A 21,895-nucleotide genomic window follows, 5' to 3' on the forward strand; every position below is an offset into this window, starting at 1 on the left:
TGGAGTGGTCTCCCATCTCTACTGCCTCTGACATCAACTCTTCCTGGGAATTCTTCCAAAGTAAACTGCTCTCTCATGCACAGATTTATCCCTTCTCGTCTTCAGTTGTCTTACCCTTCCTCCCGTCCATGGTACACTGAATCTTGTGGTGAGGCAGTTGCCCTGAAACAACTTGCCTTCACCTCATGGAAGGCTAATCCAACTGAAGGCAATCTCCATTCCTTTCACAAAGCACGGGGGTCGAAGTCCGGAGTTCGGGGGTCATGGTCCGGAATTCAGATGTCGAGGTCCAGGGTTTGGGGGTCGAGGTCCAGTATTCAGGGCTGCGTGTGTTTGCGTGTGTCTACCCTCAGGAGAACCAGGAAACAATATCTCTCTACTCTCAAGACGGAACTCTCAAACCTGTCTCCCTCTTCCAAATCCTGGTGGCGTCTGGTCAAATCTGTTTCTGGTGTTTGTTCCCCCTCCATCCCCTCTCTTACCTCAAATGGTAAGACCGCACGTGAAAAACCTTAATGCCTCAACTCTGTGTTTGCCTCAAAATCTTGTGTCCCGAACCCATCTCTCTCTGGACCCACCTTACCCAATCATATACAGGTGCTCTTCGACTCTGTGTCCTTCTCTCCTGACAAGGTGGATAAGTTTCTGTCAATCCTCGACTCTGATTCTGCAACTGGACCAGACGGCATCAGCCCACAGGTCCTAAAATCCTGCTCTGCCGCTCTTTCACACCCTCTCTCTGTTCTCTTCACCCTCTCTTTTGCTCAAGGTCATCTGCCATCAGCTTGGAAATCAGCAAACAGTACCGCTTTACACAAAAAGGTGCAAAAATAGATCCTTGCAACGACAGACCAATCAGCCTGCTCATCACCTTTTCGTGGAATATCTGCTGATAAATGTGCCGTTCATCACGTTTCTGAGTAAAGTGTGTTGCCGATCAGGAAGAAGAAGAAGCCGTACTACCAACTTCGTACACTTCCGAAATTGTTTGATTTATTTGTGTTCAAATGTCTGGTGGTTGTTTTGTATTTATTTACGCGAATGTGTACTTGTATATAACTGTCATTAATTTAAAAAGGCTTGGGCACTATCGAGCGATTTTTATTTTTTATTCCAAAAAAATGAACTTTTTTGAGTTTTTTTTTTTTTGGCCTAAAACACTCCCAGGCACTCACTGATGAAATTCTGAGAGTTTGACGAAGATCCGTTCAGCCATCTCAGAAAAATGGCAACACACAGACAGACCAACAGCTCTCTTATATAGTAGAAGACTAGCAGAAGTACCCGGCGTTGCCGGATGGGGGAGGGGGAGGGAAGAGAGGGGGGGAAGGGGAGTGGGGGGAAGGGGCAGGGAAGGGGGAGGGGAAAAGGGGGAGGCAGGAGAGGAAGGGGGTTCATATATATGCTGGTTTGTGAATGTGGCGTTCATCACGTTTCTGAGTTAAGGGTGATGCCGAGCAGGAAGAAGAAGAAGCCATACTACCAAATTCGTACACTTCCGGAATTGTTTGATTTATTTTTATTCAAATGTCTGGTGACTGTTTTGTATTTATTTATGTGAATGTGTACTTGAATATAACTGTAACTCTGTTTAATAAAGCCGGGTATATTTTTGTACATTTAAAATCCGTTTCATACGAGTTACTTTCCGCAGGTTTGAGGGCTGTCAGTGGGTCCGTTCAGGTAAGTGCTCTTCAGCATCCTCCTCCTCCTCCTCCTCCTCCCCCCCCCCCCCCCCCCCACGACATGTATCAACTCCACCACATATTGAACTGCAGTTCCTTCCCCATCCTCTATTTCCTTCTACATTCATTTCCATCACTGGTGTTGGGCTAGTGGCTAGGGTGCCGGCTTAGGATCCTAGGATCCTGGGTTCGAATCCCGGTCAATCGCTGAATTAACGCCAGGGGGGTTGACTCAGCCTGTCATCCTTCCGAGGTCGGCTAATTGAGTACCAGTTCACTGGTAATTTCCTGTTTGTCGTTAAAGGCGGCAAAAAGGGTTGGCGTCAGGAAGGGCATCCGGCTGTAAAACATTGCTTCAAAAAGGGGACCAAAAAAAACAACAACAACCACGGTGCCCGAAAAAGGCCAACCCCCGCTTTGTGGGGAAAAATGGCCTCTAAAGGTGGTTTTTTTTTTTTTTATTCATTTCCATCACTCTTCTCAACCAGTCACTTTCATCCTTCCTCAACACATGACCAAACCATCTCAACCTGTTCCTCTTCACAGCATCCATCACAGCTGCTCTATTCCCATCATCTTTCGCAATTCATCATTTGTCTTCCTCTCTCTCAACGATACTCCAAACATCCACTGAACCATTCGCTTTTCCACCCTTTCCAGCCTTCGTTGCTGCTCTGCGTTCATTACCCATGTCTCGCTCCCATAAATCATAACACTTCTCACACATTCAGCATACACCTTTCCCTTCAGCTTCAACGACACTCCCCTCCTCGTCAGCACGCCACTCAGTTCCCGAAACTTCTTCCATGCACATCTCACTCCAGCAACTGTTGACGAGTCTGATCCACCTTCTCCATTCAGCATGTCTCCTCGGTAAAAAAATGTTTTCACACCTTCCAGCTTCACGCCATCTCCAAGATCCAACTCAACATTTCCTCCATCTGCAGCTCCCTCTGTGCACACCTTACACTTGAATGTAGCTGCCACACTGGTTAATGACCCTCTCAGACCACTACATTTTTGATGAACCCACTCTGCACAAATTGTACATTGAATGGAGTTCACTCCAACAATCCAACACCCTTCCTGCACACAGCACAGGGCCACTTCCCAGTTCTTTCCACCTCACCACATGCTTTACCACTTGCCATCACCTTCGTTTTTCCGATATTCACCTTCAGACCTTTTGTCTCCATTTATTGGATTTATTTGTGTCTCCATTTATTTTTCTCCACACCTATTATTGCTGAAACATATTGTTATAATTTAAACGATGACTGTACATTATGTTAATTTCACAACGTCCTATAATTCAACTTTATTTTAAATTGTAAACCTGAAAATACATCCCTTACCGAAAGTAATAACCTTAACCTATGGGCAAGTGACCGATTTCCCGACCGCACCGATCATCATCTGGGCATCGTTCTTCCTTGAGGTTTCGATCCTTTCAGCCAAGAACCTCTCCAATCAGTGGGTCCACAACCTCGGCTGCCACACACATCAGTGGATTACATGCATCGATATTTACAGTTTCGCGGAGCATTGATGCTGCCGAAGCAGTTTTTTGCCAAAGGTTGTCCTGCGTGGTTTGCCATTGCCTTCCCAGCATTGTTTGTCCCTTTCTCCATCTATCTATAATTCCACTAATCTCTGTCTGTGTGTGTGTGTGTGTGTATGCGACCGCTGTTTCTCGACAACTACCGGTCCGATATACTTGAAACTTGCCAGGTATATTGCTGGGGACCCGAGGATGTGCCTTTTCAAGGTTTCATATTAATCGGACAAGTAGTTACCGAGCTATGTCCAAAAAACGATTCAACCAATCAGAGAGCAGCGAGTTATCACGTGTGCCGAACGTGGCGAACAGACTCTGCCTCGGACGGCACATTTGAGAGCGTATTCATTTATTTCACGTTGGCAAACTATGTTGGCGTTAAACTATGTTTTAAAACTAATTAAAACTACTTTGCGATTCATCGTAACTGCGATTCGTAACTGCCGTTCGCTTTGGCTTTGCGAATGGACCAAACCATTTCATGTAAATAGAGGGGGGGGGATTGTCACCGTACTCGCAAGCCGTTCGCTTTGGACCAAACCATTTCATGTAAATAGAGGGGGGGGATATAATTTTAGATATAGATATAGTACGGGCATGCCCTAGTGCTTTTAAATGCTGAGTGCCAAGCAAGGAAGCAGCACGTGCGATTTTTAACGTCTTTGCTATGACTATGGTACTTTGCTATGACTATAGCACTTTGGTATGACTATATGATACTGCCTCCATTTCTGTTCCTTCTTATTTATCCGTTGCAGTGCTCGTCATTTTTTTAAATGTCAGGGAGGAACAATGCACGCCCCTTTAATTCTAAAACAGCTCATGCAACCAAACAAACCGATCAAGCCGAGCCGCATTTTTCCTCTCCTCATGATTAGATCAGTTTTACTTTAAGCACAGGCTGGTTGAGGAACCCAGGTTATTCGGAGAAGGTACATTGGTAGAGAATCTCCTGTCATTCTTGCTGAGCAGGTAAGAGTTTGAATTACATGACCTTTCCAAACTTGATTTCACCATGTTAATAGTAATTAAATAAATGGCCGATAAGTAAATTAATCGACAAAGGTCATATAGGACATGGATTTTTTTTTTGTGTGCAAGATAAAGTATAGATATCAATTGAAGCTAATTGTTGCGGAAAGTAAAGTTACCTGACGGCCCTTTCAGGTGTTAATCCTATATGTCGGACACGGTAGCACATTCTCTTGTTCCGCCAAAACGCTAACGCCCAAAAAGTCAGCTTTATCTTGTTTCCCAAAGCAGCTCGTTCACCTTTGTCGACTTTCAGGTGACAAAACCTATCGTTTAAAACTGTCAGCCCTGGAGTCGACTGACGCTAGACTTGGTAAGGTCCAGTATTCCTCCATTCGACAAGTTTTTGTTTTCTGGCCATTATCAAACTTTCCAGAGGTCATAAAGTTTTTTGCTATACTTATGTTTTTGTGAATGTATAAAACAGAGATCTCACAAAAATGAGATTGTTTTTATACAGTAAGTTCAACTTAACTCAGCAATATGATTCGTCTTTATTGTTGTGCATAATCTCTGTTGCAACTGTGGACAACTCGTTATCTCAATTGTATGTTCCGCATGAGTGTAATGTGTGATCAAATGTATCTGTCCTTTATTATGATAAATTACCTTGCATACTTGATCTCATTTCTAATTGTACATTTATCAATCGGGGAAGGAATTGTGAAGACCATGCTCTTTAAAAAAAAACTTTTTAAAAAATCACACAGACACCTCCCTTGTCTCCTCTCCCGTCCTACACCTGAAGGTAATTTCATCCTGTTGCTCTCTTCCTCAAGCTGCCTAACTTGTTGCTGCAGGTAGCTACAAAGTCGAAAAAATGGGTTGCTACAAGTTCTTGAGGGGTACGATGATCTTCTTTAATCTCCTAATTTTTGTGAGTATCTGCCATAACATTTGAGATTCCTTATTACCTACGCCACCGAAAATCGACGGAGGGTATATTTTCACCCCTGTCAATCTGTATGTTTCTTTGTCTGCTGTATGCAGGATATCTCAAAAATAATATTTTATGTTTATATAATGTTTGTCTGTTAGTTGCTAATTGTTTTCTTCAAGTACCAGTTCACTGGTAATTCCCTGTTTGTCGTTAAAGGCGGCAAAAAGGGTTGGCGTCAGGAAGGGCATCCGGCCGTAAAACATTGCTTCAAAAAGGGGACCAAAAAAAAACAACAACAACCACGGTTCCCGAAAAAGGCCAACCCCCGCTTTGCGGGGAAAAATGGCCTCTAAATGTGGTTATTTTTTTTATATAAGTGGAAGTTGTACTGCAATGAAAAAAGTGGTATTTATTACTTTAGAGGATTAAAAAATATCTGATAGACCATAGACATATATACACATATATATACATATATATATATAGTATGTATATATAAATAATATGTATATTTTAATGTACATGTATAAATATATTATATGAATGTATAAATATATTATATGAATGTACAAATATATATATATTGTATACAGTATATATATAAGTTCAAAACACACCTGGTCACAAGTGTGCCGCACTGACCGGGTCCTCAGCATCATCTCGTTTCGGCCCTTCAACCTCGATACGGTCAGCTAAGGTGGGCCAGCAGGGCCACTTAGCTGACCGTATCGAGGTTGAAAGGGCACATCCGACGATGCCACATGCTGCAACGGACACCCCCCAGCCAGTGCGAACACAGACTACAACAGCAACACCTCCATATCCAGAATCCACAGCACCAAACAAACATGGTGGAACACTCAAACACCCACTTTTATACCCTTCACGACTCACCAACAAAACACACCAGATCATTCATACACACACATCCACACACATACACATACAACACCAACCAACCACCTACCCTTACAACATACACCACTCAGCATACAAAAACACACACACTCATGCAAAAATTCATTCATGCAAAAACCCACACACCCTCACCCACTCACTCACTCACATGCACAAAATAAGAAATAATAATAGTAATAAAAAACAAAAACAAACAAACAACAAAAAAAAAACACACACAACCAACCACCTACCCTTACCAACATCCACGACTCATGCAAACATGCAAAACCATTCATGCAAAACCACACCCACTCATGACACACACACACACACACACACACACACACACACACACACACACACACACACACACACACACACACACACACACCTCCATTTCTATTCCGTAACCTCAACCTACACCGTTGGACGTGCCTCCATAAACTTCCTCCAAATCCAAAATAAGCCTTTCAAGGCAACCTGGGCCACTCTGTCACACATTCTCCTTCTTCCTGTCCCACACACTCCAAGCCGAGCAAGAAATGCAGAAAAGGAATTTCCAATATACCCTCTACACCCCACTTCAAATGGCTGACAGAAAACTCGCCTCTCTCGTCCAAAAACAGAAAACTCGTCCTCTTGACAGAAAACTCGAGACCCTTCTCCCGGCACTCTGCCTCCAGCTCACTGTACTGTCCTCTCTTCCTCTCGTGCACCTCCTCCATGTTCTCTTCCCAAGGTACAGACAATTCCCCGAAGATGACCTGTCTTGTTGCACCTGACCAAATGACAATGTCAGGCCGCAACCTTGTCACACAGATCTCCTCTGGGAATACCAATTGTGGCTTTAGGTCTGCAACCACCTGCCAATCACAAGCATCTGACAGCCCTCTTGCTTTCCACCCCCTCCTCTTTCCACCTCTTACCACTTGGCCCTCCTTGACAAACCACACCTCTCCCCCATCACTCTCCTTCTCCACTCTTCTCTCTCTCGACCTCAGCACCTCTTGTTGCACCATCTGCACCACCACCGCCAGCACCTGATCATGTCGCCACCTGTATTGTCCTATATACTAGCTGAATGCTCCCAGCGTTGCCCTGGTTCTTTTTGAATGAATTTAATCTTCTGTACATAGGTCTGACACGAGCCAAGTATCAGTTAGTGCTCAACGATTCCTTGTTGTTCCTTCTGTCGGCCCCCTCGAGAGAGAATTTTAAAAGCATGTGTTGCAATCAGTCAGATATTCCTATTAAGTGCATAAGTTGAACTTCAAGAGAATGCTGAAAGAAGAACAAGATTTATTGCGAAATGGGCCCAGCCCGGCCGAGGTGGGCCTCGAACGGGCTCGCCACCTAGCCTATAACCTTCCCGGGGCCCGTCCCGACATTTTTTCTTTCAGAGGTTTCCTCCTATCTTTCACCGTTCAGGAGATTAGCGCATGCAGACAAACAAACAAACAAACAAACAAAAACTTTCTTTTATATATATAGAAGATACAAGATACAAGATAGAAGATAGAAGATAAATAAATATACTGTTGTAGCGGTTACCGGAAGCATGACACAATCACCTTGCACCGGCCGATGACGTAACCGGCGGGCGGTTACTCGCCCGGACGTGTCCGGACTTGCCTTGCCCGGGCGGACTCTCGATTTGCATACCATGCCCCGTTGAGAGGCGTGGCTGACTTATTTGCATACCACGCCCTGCCTGAGAGGTGTGGCTTTTGTGTGGTGAACTTTTGATATAAATTGCCGCCCGTGTTAACGGGCTATTCAGTGCTTTTGAGTTCTTTCGAGTTGAGCTGGAATAAATAGCTCAGTGAAACTTCGTTCCTGGTGTCGTCCATTTTGTCCGGCTTTATCGTGCGAGCATAGCTCCACAATTGGTGACCCCTTTTCAAGAACATGGTGATGGAGTCATCTGTAGCTTTGAAGCTCCCTGGCTTTTTGGAATCGCACGCAGCCGTCTGGTTCGCCCAAGCGGCTTCTCAATTCGCCCTGCGGAACATTATGGAGGACACGACGCGCCACCACCATGTGGTCTCTGCGCTCAACGCCTCCACTGCTACCCAGGTCCAGAGCTTCCTCCAGAACCCGCCGAACGCCGACAAATACGGCGCGCTCAAAGGCCTACACCTCGGTGCGTTTGGACTCACGGAGACCGAACGCGCGCGACAACTGCTCGACCTCCCGGAGCCGAGTGAGGCCCGTCCATCCGAACGCATGGACCACATGCTTGCTCTACTCGGTGACCACAGCCCAGATTTCCTCTTCCGCGAGCTGTTCCTCCGGCAGCTACCCGGGCAGGTACGATTAGCTTTGGCTAATTTGCCCATCACGGACCCTCGCGCCCTGGCCAAGGAGGCCGATAAATTTTTCTCGGCCAGGCGACACGTCGGAGCGGCCACCTGGAACCCTGGGCCGACCGAGGCAATGCCTGCGCCACGTCCGGCGCCACCACCAGCCGAGTTAGCGCCACTGGCGGCAGCGGCCGCCGTGAAGCCCCGTCGACCGAACCCGACGCAACCGCCGGAGCCTCCACCAGAGCGGACCATGTGCTACTACCACGCCAGGTTCGGGCAGAAGGCCAGAACGTGCCACCCACCGTGCACTTTCGGCAGGTTGGGAAACGACCAGGCCAGCGCTCGCTGCTTGCCATGAGCGTTGGCCATTCAGGCAGCCTTCTGTTTAGTACGGACACAGCGTCCGGGCGGCGTTTTTTGTGCGACACCGGCGCTCAGCTGAGCGTGATACCCGCCTCGGTGCAGGACAAACAGGCCGCACTTTGCGGCCCCGCCTTGGTCGCCGCAAACGGCTCCTCCATCCGTACCTTCGGTTCGCGCAGCGTCGCATTCTGCTTCGGGGGCTAGCGCTTCAGGTCGGACTTCATCACGGCGAACATGCCCATGGCCTTGCTGGGTGCAGATTTTCTGTGCGCGCATGGGCTTTTGGTGGACGTCAAACGGCATCGGCTCATCAACGCGGAGACCTTCAGCTCACTCGCTTGCTCATTGAGCGGCTCCGCACCAACCAAGCTAGCCTGCGCGCTCCCGGCCGCGGACGATTTCACCCGCCTGCTCACCGAGTTTCCCGCCCTCACGCAGCCGACGTTTTCGGCTGTCGCCATCAAACACGGCGTCGAACACCACATCCCGACCACAGGTCCACCGGTCTACACCAGGGCTCGTCGACTCGACCCGACCAAACTCGCCGTGGTGAAGGCGGAATTCGACGCGCTGGAGCGATTGGGCATTGTGCAGCGCTCGAATAACGCGTGGGCCTCGCCCCTGCACATCGTGCCCAAACCGGGTGGCGGATGGTGACCATGCGGCGATGACCGCCACCTTAACGATGCCACCACCCCCGACCGGTACCCGATACCACACATACAGGACGTTTCCGCCCGTTTGGCGGGGCGGGTGATCTTTTCCAAGGTCGACCTCATTCGGGGCTACCACCAGGTACCCGTCCGGCCAGCCGACATGCCGAAGACGGCGGTAATTACACCTTTTGGCCTCTTCGAGTTCCTTTGCATGCCGTTCGGCCTTAAGAATGCGGCCCAGGCCTTCCAGCGGCTGATGCACAGCGTGCTGCGCGACCTCACCTTCCTTTTTGTCTACTTGGACGACATTCTCGTCACCAGCACTTCCCGGGCGGAGCACCTCATCCACCTGCGCACGCTTTTTGAGCGCCTCGGCCAGCACGGCCTCATCATCAACCCGGCGAAATGCCAGTTTGGCGTAATGGCCGTCGACTTCCTGGGGCACCGCATCACGAAGCGCGGGGCCATCCCGCTGCCTACCAAGGTGGAGGCAGTCACAAGTTTCCCGCGCCCCCGCTCCATCAAGGCCCTACAGGAATTTTTGGGGATGGTAAATTTCTACCACCGGTTCGTGCCTCGCGCCGCCCAACTCATGCGCCCCCTTTACGAAGCCCTCCGGGGCAAGCCGGCCAAGCGCGACGTCGCCTGGACCAAAGAGATGGACGAGGCATTCACGGGCGCGAAGCTGGCCCTCGCCAACGCGACCATGCTGGCGCACCCGGCGCTCGACACACCCATCGCCCTCACCACGGACGCTTCCGACTACGCGGTGGGTGCCGTGCATGAACAGTGGGTGAAAGGGGCTTGGCAACCGCTGGCCTTCTTCAGCCGACAGCTTCGCCCTAACGAGCACAAGTATAGCGCTTTCGACCGCGAGCTCCTCGGCCTTTACCTGGCCGTTCGCCACTTCCGCCATCTTTTAGAGGGCCGTCCGTTCACGGCGTTTGTGGACCACAAACCCCTGGTCTTCGCCATGGCCGAGGTTGCAGAGCCGTGGTCGGCCCGCCAGCAGCGCCACCTCTCCGCCATGTCCGAATTTACGACGGACATCCGACACGTCGCGGGCAAGGACAACGCTGTGGCCGATTGCCTCTCCCGGTCCGGCACGAACGCCGTCCACCTCGGTGTGGACTTCGCCCACATGGCGGCCGACCAGACCGCCGACCCCACGGTGCAAGCCCTCCGGACATCGGACACAGGCCTGCGGTTGGCCGACGTCCCCTTCGAGGACACAGGCACAGTTCTCCTGTGCGACGTTTCCCTGGGCCAACCTCGCCCCATCGTGCCCACCGGATGGCAGTGGCACATTTTTGACGCCCTCCATGGCCTTTCCCACCCGGGCCGGAAAGCGTCGCAGAAGCTCGTGGCAGCAAAGTTCGTCTGGCACAGGCTCCGTAAGGACGTCCGCGACTGGGCCAACGCCTGTGTCGCCTGCCAGCGCGCGAAGGTCCACCGGCACACCCAGGCCCCGTTGGCACCATTCGACGTGCCCGCGTGGCGCTATGACCACGTCAATGTGGACCTGGTGGGACCCCTTCCATCCTTGTGGGGCTTCACCCACCTTCTCACGATGGTGGACAGGACCACCAGGTGGCCGGAGGCCGTCCCGCTGGCATCAACAACATCCGTCGACGTGGCGCAGGCTTTCATTGGCACCTGGATTGCCCGTTTCAGCGCCCCCTCGGACACCTCCTCCGACAGAGGCCGGCAATTCACCTCCGAGCTTAGGGGTGCGGTCGCCCAGGCCATGGGGGTCAAGCTATACCGCACCACGACCTACCACCCCCAAGCCAACAGCTTGTGCGAGCGGTTCCACCGCTAGATGAAGGCCGCTCTCAGGGCCAGCCTCCAGGACGACGGTCGGGCCGACAGGCTCCCGTGGGTCCTATTGGGCCTCTGAACGACCCCTAAAGAGGACCTCCAGGCTTCCACCGCCGAGCTGGTCTACGGCCAGCCACTGCGTGTGCCGGGCGAGTTCATCCCTGATGCTACCGGCCCCCTGGTCCGGGGCTCGCCAACGCTCAGTCCTCCAGGAGGCCGCCAGGAGATTTGCCCCCGGGCCCACGTCCCACCACGGCTGCCCCCAACCCCACATCCCCCCAGCACTTCGCACTGCGGAGTACATTTTTATCCGGAACGACGCACACCGGGGACCGCTCCGGCCGCCGTACGATGGACCTTTCCGAGTCCTGAAGAGGGACGACAAGTCGTTCATCATTGACATCGGCGGCAAACCGGACCGCATCTCCGTGGACCGCCTCAAGCCGGCCCATTTGGACCTCGACCAACCTCCACGGTTGGCCCTTCCTCCACGACGGGGCCGTCCCCCGTCAACCAAGCCCCCCGCCCGACCATCCACCGCCACGCCACCTACCACCCCCACACGAATCGCCATCGGTCGTTTCGGCCGGGTCATCAAGACCCCCCTCAAACTGACTCTCCCGGTGCAAGTTAATTCTGGGGGGGGGGGGCGAATGTAGCGGTTACCAGAAACATGACACAATCACCTTGCACCGGCCAATGACGTAACCGGCGGGCGGTTACTTGCCCGGACTCGCCCGGACATGTCCGGACTTGCCTTGCCGGGTGGACTCTCGATTTGCATACCACGCCCCGTTGAGAGGCGTGGCTGACTTATTTGCATACCACGCCCCACCTGAGAGGCGTGGCTTTTGTGTGGTGAACTTTTGATATAAACTGCCGCCCGTGTTAATGGGCTATTCAGTGCTTTTGAGTTCTTTAGAGTTGAGCTAGAATAAATAGCTCAGTGAAACTTCGTTCCTGGTGTCGTCCATTTTGTCCGGCTTTATCTTGCGAGCATAGCTCCACACTGTATATGTATGTATATATATATATATATATATATATATATATATATATATATATATATATATATATATATATATATATATATATATATATATATATAAATATATATATATATATAGAAACAGTGCGTATCAAAAAAAAGGTAATCCAAATTCAAGGGGTTAATATGCAAAGGTTATTTATTTTGACATTTTACATGTGGTTTACTAATTAAGAGGAGATCCTCAGCTTTCCATTGCTCTCTCTGGGCTCTGTCCCCCAAATATTCCTACAGGTCGCACAAGATCTGCCTGCAGCCCTCTTATGGTTAAACTGCCAAAATCAAGAATCTCTGCTCAACTTCACTCCTTCATTCCTCTTTACCCTGCCTCTGGAACAAACTCCCTCACTCTCTTCAATCCCACTCCTCCCTCCAGGTCTTTAAAACAGATGTTCACCACCATCTCTTATCTTCCCCCATCAAAAACCTTGATCTTTTCTACCCCTGTTAATTTCACCCCAGATCCACTTTTTTGAAATACCAACTTCTTTCCTGGAAGTCCTTGGTGTCCTTGTGTTTTATACTTCTCCCACCCCCCCACCCCCCCATTCACACGCCTCCTCCCCCCAAGCCCTATCCCTCCCACACATCTCCCGATGTCCCTGCTCTCAAATGTTGTGTTTGTGTGCTTCCCCTTCTCTCCCCATCTTGTCTACCGCTCCCTCTTTTTATATATTTTGTTTGTCTGTTTGATTTGTTTGTGTGATAAATGTTAGCTCTTTCATGAGCCTCGATTCTGTATACAAAAAAATCAAATAAATAAAAATACCTTCCATGCATCATTGACGTCACACATGGCCGAGTAGATGTTCATTGAAAATGACAAGTTCAAATCGCATTTTTACAAATTTGGCAAATTGATGCAAGTCAGGATAATTTGTGCAAAATGCACGTCAGATGTGAACTTTTCTCAGTAATGATTGGCCTTTATGCACCCACACCTTCAACAAGTCCACCTCCCCTTTCAACACAAAGCTCACAGCAGCGGAGCATGCCCTGAACTGCTCGTCTCACCATAGCCGGGTCATTGCGCAAAGCATCCACTTCATGTCGAATACGGCCCTGCAATTCGTCAAGATCACGGGGAGGAGTTACAAACACCTTGTTCTTGAAATGTCCCCAAAGGAAATAATCACATGGTGTGAGGTCAGGTGATCTTGGCAGCCATTCCACTGCATGGTTGAGGGCGATGACTCGGTCTCCAAAGAGTTCCCTCAGTCGATCTCGGACAGCGATAAGACGATGTGCTGGAGCGCCGTCTTGGGCCCACCAGAGATATCTGAAGACACCACGAACCTGTCGCTCAAAGTTTTCCGCCAGCTGCGGTAAAACGTCATCATTGATCATCAGCAGATACCTGTTACCATTGACATTCCTTTGAAAGAAAAATGGTCCGATCACCTGACCACTTCCACAAAGCCCCAACCAAACAGTCCACTTTTGTCGATTCATGTTGGTGTCAAAATTAAATTCTGGGGGTTGTCCTGTCGGTGCATAATCAAGAACATTATGGGTATTGACCTTGCCGTCCATGGCGAAAGCAGCTTCATCGCCGATAACGAGATACTGCAGGAAATTGACATCTGCTTCGCAACGTGCTATCAACCATCCGGCAAGCACCAGCCTCCTGGCAAAATCCCCTGGCGTAGGTTGATGCCGGATGTGAATCCGATATGGATGTTGGTGGAGATCCAGTCTTTTGATTCGGTTGAATGTTGCTGAAGGCAATCCAGTCCCATTTCGTCTTGCGCTGGTATCCCTAGGATGCTCCAAAACTTGCTGCCTTACTGCTGCAATGTTCATTTCCGATCGCCTAGTGCGCCTCCTACCAGAATTCCCCTTGTTGCGGTTGAGGCTAGTGCCATGCTCTTGGTATTTTCTAACATTCGCCCAGATGGTTTTGGCTGCTGGAGGCTCCCGTTCTGGGAAGCGTTCCCTGAACGCATCACGAGTTCGCTGCAAACTTCCAGTTTGGTGAAAGATTGTAACCACGAAGGTCCGCTGTTCAGTCGTAATTTGAACCATCTTTTCAATGACTCAGACTGTCTCGAAACCCATACACTGTAGGCCCATCTTAAATACCCATCTTAAACAAAGGATGACACAACCGACGATTACCAGACCATCTTAACAATTTTACATAATCAACTTGGCAGTCGACAAGTAATGCGTCCATTTCAAAGTGTCTTGCACCGATAAGCCAAACTTGTAAAAATGCGATTTGAACTTGTCATTTTCAATGAACATGTACTCGGTCATGTGTGACAACAATGATGCATGAAAGGCATCAATGGAAAGCTGAGGATCTCTTCATAATTGGTAAAGCACATGTAAATTGTCAAACTAAATAACCTTTGCATATTAACCCCTTGAATTCGGATTACCTTATTTTTATATGCACTGTATATATATATATACAGACTTGGCATTTAATATGGAATATTTTTTTTGTGGGGGTGAACTTACTTTTCAAGATGACTTAGAACCAAAAGTTCATTGGAATTATGTTGAAATTATTCTAGATTTTGTTATTGTGACGTTTAAAAGAAACAAAAACCACATTTGACATTTCGAAGCAAATAAATTGATCCTCGAAAGTGATGTAAACTGATATCGAACTCAATTCACGGACAGTACTGTGTTAAACTTCCGTACGTTTTCCAGAAGTATCTCTTTATTTTGCACATTAGCCAAACATTTTTTCAACAAAAACAAAAGCTAAATTATGACTGGGATTACGGACAGTAAAATTACAGTTCAGTACTTCGTGTAACCCCCACGAGCATTCAGGAGAGCAAGTACACGTTGAGGCATGCTGTTCACGAGATTTGCCAAGGTTTGGACAGGAATCGCTTGCCATGCAGTGACAATAGTCTGCTGCAATTCACGCACAGAGGTCGGCTGCTGGTCCAAGTTGTCGATTTGATGCGTTAATTCTGCCCACAATTTCTCTATCGGATTCATATCCGGGGACATGGCAGGCCACTCCATATGCTCTACACCACGTTCAGCAAGAAAGTGTTGGATCATGCGAGCACGATGAGACCGTGCATTGTCATCTTGGAAGACAAAGTTTCCTCGAAAGGCTGCACAAGCAAATGGAGGCAATGTTTCTTCCAGAATGGCCCTGTACTTGAACTGGTTCAGGTTTCCATTCAGAACAATCAGGTCAGTTTTGCCCCCTGCATGAAAAGCAGCCCAAACGGTCACCCCACCACCTCCAGCTTGGACTCTTGGCACTATACAATCTTCGTTGTGGGCTTCAGGCACTTGTCTGCGCACTCGGACGCGGCCATCTTGACGATAGCCAAGAAATCTAGACTCGTCACTGAAGGTCACATGATTCCAGTGTCCTGGCTGCCATTGACGGTGCTCTCTGGCCCACTGCAATCGGCGCTGGCTGTGTTGTCTGGTCAGGCGTGGCTTTCTCAGGGGACGCCTGGCACGATAGCCTGCTTGAACCAGTCGTTGGTTGACTAGCCTTCTGGATACAGGCACATTTGTCAGTTGATGCCACTCAGCCCTACGCCGATTAGCTGACTTGGTACGGCCATTGCAGACTAACCGGTGCAGCTGGCGATCATCTCTCCTTGTGGTTCTGCGTGGACGTCCTGGCCTCGGTATTGGAGTAGGGACACCCCTCTGAGCATTTCGTTTCAGGATCTTTGACACCTGACCTTGAGTGATGCCATACTGCCGAGCAATAGCACGCTGTTTCATGCCAGAATTTCGTAAAGCCACCACTCCATGACAAACAGCATTGTCAAGTTGACGGACCATCTCTAGAGGAAGCGGCAATAACTTTTGTAGACGTACAGCAGTTGTTTTCCACTAATACAGAACGCAACAACCCTTGTATACCCGATTGTGAAGCCAATCGTCAAATGTACCTGTCCTTACATTTTGTCACGCCACCTGTGATATAATCCTGTTATTGACTTCTTGCTGCGAAAGACATTCAGTGACATGGTTCTTTCAACAAAGACATCACCGAAGTGTAAAAAAAACTCACCAGATTGATATACTGAGTTCAGAAAGTAAACCCAAGTCAAGAAAAAAAAAATATTCCATATTAAATGCCAAGTCTGTATATATATATATATACATATATATATATATATATATACATATATATATATATATATATATATATATATATATATATATATTGTTATGAATTTGGGTAGAGGAATATCTAGAGCCAGATAGATCTGTATAGGTAGGTATCCGACTGTCATGATAGGGAATCTACCTGTAATAAGTTCTATGTTTAGTCCGCTTTTTTGGCATAAGCTGTATTGGTGTCCCCACTACGAGGGAGCAGGGCGTGCTAAATAGTACAGGGATTATGGATAAGATTCCTTTGTTCGTCGTCCCCTCTGTCGTCAAACCTGTGTCCCTTATGGCAACGCACTCATTTAAACACTTAGATTGGTCCTTAGTGCACTCATTAAATAACTCCCCTCCCTTACCACAACGACTTTGGAAAACGGGCAGGAAGCCAAGCCGGGGCACCGCCAATGGGGCCGCAACCAGCCACACCACCAGCTGGCCGAGCAACCAGCCTCGTGTCAGGCTAGCCACGCCCAGGGAGCGGGTGATTGGGTGGAGCGGGAGGCACTCGACAAATGGGAGAAAGCCAGCAAGTGCAAACGTTCTAGAGGTCAAGAGACGAGGCTCTGGTTGGAGAAAGAAAGGCCTGACGTCACAGCGCGAGCAGCAAAACTGCCGGCTCACCGGGGTTGCGCTCTCTTCTCTGCTGGCCTGAGCTGATTCGTGTCCTTCCTTCCTCCCGCGCTCTTTCCGTTCCTGTCTCTTTGTGCCTCGTGTTGGAGATCGACCTCATGTGGACATCGCTAGCTCTGCGTTGGACCTTTGGTGCTGTTGGTTCGTCATGGTGCTTGGTGCTTTTTGGTGCTTTCGGTGCTGCGAGCGGACGGGAACTCGGGTGCGACTGGCGAGGGGCTTGCAGCGATGTGCTCGGTGAGGCCTGACAGTGCGTGAGCAGGCGCACATCGAGGCCTGTTTCCCGCCGACATCAAAGCCGCGGCGGGCTTGCGCGCTTGGAGCCGACGATTCCTTGACGAATGACAGATAAGGAAGGCCGCACCCCACAGGACATTACACCACATTTTATTTTTATTAATTCATTTCCCCTGTGCTGTATCCGAAGTGTGAGTGGGGACGTCCCGATTAGGATATTTTATTTATCATCGCGTATTTTCCTGTCCCGCTATCCTTGTAAATAAACCCTTGTATTATTTTCAATTTCCTTCTAAACCCGGATTCCCGTTTGAGTTTGTTCCCTCTCCAGATAAGCGCCTCCGCTTCTTCTTCTTCATTCTTTATTCCCGTGCTGTGATAGCAAAATCCGTATTTGGTCGTCGCCTCATTTAAAGCCGTTTGTTCATTCGTGAGCCCTGGTATTAACCGGAGGGTATTCACACGACAACTGATATTCATGAGTGGGATTGAACCCTGTTATAAATTGGTGTCAAGAGTGTGGGGAATTTGGATGCAAAATTTTCATAGTCGGAGGCGATAAATTTGCATCGTCGATCAGTGCGCGGGACGCGAAGAGCGCGTCAGTTAAATAAAATCGGTTCCTCTTGTAAAATATGCGCGGGGAAGCTACTTCTTCTTTACGGATGGAAGAGGTAAGCAATATGGAAGGAACTATGGAATATGGGCAGCGCATTGGAAGTGAATCGGAGGTAGATGGGGTAGAGAGTAGCGATAGAGCTACCCCCGCCGTAGGGACGGCCCCCATAGACAACCAGGCCATAATGCAATTTCTGGAACTAGGGCATTGCCCGTACTATATCTATATCTAAAATTATATCCCCCCCCCTCTATTTACATGAAATGGTTTGGTCCAAAGCGAACGGCTTCCGGAGTTTGGTAAAGAAATCGCCATCGCGTGCACAAACGCGCAGGAAAGCGAATGAATCGCAAATTCGTTTTTATTAGTTTTAAAACATAGTTTAACGCCAACATAGTTTGCAAACGTGAAATAAATGAATACGCTCTCAAATGTGCCATCCGAGGCAGAGTGTGTCCGCCACGTTCGGCACACGCGATAGTTCGCTGCTCTCTGATTGGTTGAATCGTTTTTTGGACATAGCTCGGTAAGTAATTGTCCGATTAATATGAAACCTTGAAAAGGCACATCCTCGGGTCCCCAGCAATATACCTGGCAAGTTAAAAGTATATCGGACCCGTGGTTGTCGAGAAACAGCGGTCACAGACAAACAAACGTACAAACGTACAAACGTACAAACAGAGATTACTGGAATTATAGATAGATGATGGTTGGCTAAACTGGATGCTCGGGATGATCGATTAAATAACAAAATGGATGCTCAGAGAGCGCAGTGAGCGAATGGGAATTAAAATTGATGAATGTATGAGTAAATTGGAGGAAGGACGAAAGAATGGTGCCGTTGGGGCCCAGGAGGAGCCAAGGTTGGCAGAAATTTGATCTGAACGGGGGGAGTTAAATGGGACAATGGAAGAGAGTACGGCCCATGCAGATGTGCACGGAGCTCAGGAGCCGGGAATGGAATAATTGGAATCACAGTGCGATTGAAGGGAAGGTAGAAATTTAAATGGGGAAAATTTGATTGCGGCATGTGAAGAGGTGACTGGGGAATGCCTACAGGTAGATGGGGAATGCCAACAGGTGAATGTGGAGTGCCAAGAGGTGAATGGGGAATGTGAAAATTGTCATGGGGGATGTTTCCCACATGGTGACCTGGAGGTTTATCGGGGCCGGATGGATGTCACAACACTTCAACAGGGGGATGAATTCGGAATGGTGCAGCACAAGGGTGGTTGTGCAGTGCAACAGGGGGCAAAGGTATTGGGGGTCCTTGTGGTGGAACCGGACCAGGTGTATAATGATGAAGGCCTGTCAGAGCCAGAATTGATGGGGGATGATTATGAGGATGATGTGATACAGCGGCTGGGGACCTGGGACAGTCCCAGGGAGGTAGAGGTTGACCAGTTCTAAAGGAGTTTCGGGGAGGAGGTGAGTCGGTCCGAGGAGGAGGTTGAGGTGACCGAGGGGACCCTCACCACAAACACCAATTGGGTACAGGAGGCTCCAAAATTGCAGAACCAGTTGGGGGAGTGCGTTGGCTCCAGGCTGGATTTGGACATTGGAGAATCGGGAGATAGAGCCTTTGGGAAATTTGGTCCCTGTTGGGAATTTGGAACAGTTGCAGGGAGGGGCAGAACAACCTGAGGTGGTTGTTACCTCCAGCTGTGGTTTGGCAGTGGGAATCAAGATTTTTAAAAGGAAAAAGAAATTTATATGGAAATGGGAATGTGATTTGGAGCAGCCTTGGAGGGAGTTGGTCCCTGGGCTGTGGAATTTGGACCAGGAGAGGTCATTGGTGATGGCCTCAGGCAAAAGTTGCCCCTTTTAAAAATTGGGAATGCCAGCCAGCTGGGGGGCTGTGCTGGCGAGATTTGGACGTGGGGTCCAGCCATGGGTGTCGTGCTATGACCTGGGCCCCACGGGGGGTCTGGTGGAGTGTGGCGTCCCTTGTCCATTGGGGCGCCACCCGAGCGGATGGCTCAGGCCAGCAGGATCACCGGACCCTGGTGGGGGTTAATATCTCCGGGGGGTCCGAGGTGGTTTCTCAAGCCTGTGATGGCATATATTGAGGACCACTATGGGGAGGTGTTGTGGGTCGCGCTTTGATGGTGGCACCACGGACGGCCAACTTGGGCCTGATGTAGTGACCACCCGGGCATGTGGCCTGGCACCCTCTCCCTGAGACTCTGGGACAACCAGCATGTGGTGACCTGACATGCTGTGCTGGTCTATGGATGCGGGTCGAACCGCATGGACAGGGATGGACATAGCCTGCCAGACAACCATTGGGGCATCTGTGGAACATGATGGTGAGAATGATCTTCCACAGATGTCTCGTTATGATTTGCGGACTCTCGGTTTTGGAAGAGAGCCATGGGAGTGTTGAATTGGGAATTGGTAACGTGCCGAGCATATGGGCCATGCTCGGCTGGCATGTGTATGGAGAAGCACTCTTCTTTGGTGAGTTTAGTAAAATGTGAAAAATGTTTGGCATGGGTAATCTGAGGGTTAGATGCAAATTTAAGGGTGAAATTTGAAAGGTCATGGTGGTCACTGACAGCAGTGGCACCATTATTGATCCAGGTGTGCAGCCAAAGTGTTGGAGGCTGTGATAAAATTGATAGATTAGTAAGACACAGCTTTCAACTGGTTGCGGGGGTGACTGTGCCAATATTTGGGAAGCGGAGTCATGGGGATGTAGTTGGGTAGTCTGGGGGGTCAACGTGGTGCTATGGGTGTCCGAGGTGTGTGGACCATGTGTTCTGGGTGAGTCTCCTGGTGGAGCATGGCTGTCGACTGGATCTTGGTGTGGTCAAGTGTGGGTGAGCACTGGGGGCTGCGGTTCTGTGGACTGGGGGACGAGGGTGGTGTAGGTGACGTGAGGGGAATGCCATGCACTGCGACCGTCTCCCCCAGAGCTGAGGTTGTGTGTGCGGTCGTGTTGTTGGCAGCAGGTGCTCACCACATTGGCCAGCTGGGGCTAGTGCAGCTGTGTTCCTTGCAGGGGGGCCGAAGGATGGATGGTGGCTCTCACCCTTATGGACACTCATTGGCCATGTTGGCGTTTCGACTGCTTGGCTTGTCCCGATGACCCTTGCATGGTAGAGGTGCGGAGCTGTCGTAGCCACAGGTAGTTGTGTAGTGATAATCACTAAATAGTACAGGGATTATGGATAAGATTCCTTTGTTCGTCGTCCCCTCTATCATCAAACCTGTGTCCCTTATGGCAACGCACTCATTTAAACACTTAGATAGGTCCTCAGTGCACTCATTAAATAATTCCCCTCCCTTACCACAACGACTTTGGAAAACGGGCAGGAGCCAGGCCGGGGCACCGCCAATGGGGCCGCAACCAGCCACACCACCAGCTGGCCTAGCAACCAGCCTCGTGGTAGGATAGCCACGCCCAGGGAGCGGGTGATTGGTTGGAGTGGGAGGCACTCGACAAATGGGAGAAAGCCAGCAAGTGCGAACGTTCTAGAGGTCAAGAGACGAGGCTCTGGTTGGAGAAAGAAAGGCCTGATGTCACAGGGCGAGCAGTAAAACTGCCGGCTCGCCGGGATTGCGCTCTCTTCTCTGCTGGCCTGGGCTGATTCGTGTCCTTCCTTCCTTCCACGCTTTTTCCGTTCCATTCTCTTTGTGCCTCGTGTTGGAGATCGACCTTGTGTGGAGATCACAAGCCCTGTGTTGGACCTTTGGTGCTGTTGGTGCTTTTTGGTGCTTTCGGTGCTGCGAGCGGACGGGAACTTGGGTGCGACTGGCGAGGGGCTTGCAGCAATGCGTTCGGTGAGGCCTGATGGCACGCGAACAGGCGCTCATCGAGGCCTGTTTCCCGCCGACATCAAAGCCGCGGCGGGCTTGCGCGCTTGGAGCCGACGATTCCTTGACGACTGACAGATAAGGCCACACCCCACAGGACATTACACAACGTTTTATTTTTATAAATTCATTTCCCCTGTGCTGTATCCTAAGTGTGAGTGGGGACGTCCCGATTAGGATATTTTATTTATCATCGCGTATTTTCCTGTCCCGCTATCCTTGTAA

General features: G+C 49.5%; 1 protein-coding gene across 3 annotated transcripts in view; it reads left to right on the forward strand.

Moving 5' to 3' along the window:
- Positions 1-4,060: 4,060 nt before the first annotated feature.
- The window catches only part of LOC137411395 (tetraspanin-1-like), a 47,386-nt gene continuing 29,551 nt past the window's right edge, over positions 4,061-21,895 (forward strand). The window contains exons 1-2 of one of the 3 annotated variants that reach the window (XM_078769708.1): positions 4,061-4,215; positions 5,076-5,152. In XM_078769708.1, the coding sequence (XP_078625834.1) occupies positions 5,096-5,152 (57 nt within the window). In that variant the 5' untranslated portion in view covers positions 4,061-4,215; positions 5,076-5,095. Of the gene's footprint in view, positions 4,216-4,341; positions 4,589-5,023; positions 5,153-21,895 lie in introns of those variants that run through there. The other 2 variants (XM_078769709.1, XM_068096746.2) reach the window with 2 other exon arrangements.

This window comes from Myxine glutinosa, chromosome 1, assembly GCF_964187855.1.
Source record: "Myxine glutinosa chromosome 1, kmMyxGlut1.1, whole genome shotgun sequence".
NCBI lineage: Eukaryota > Metazoa > Chordata > Myxini > Myxiniformes > Myxinidae > Myxine > Myxine glutinosa.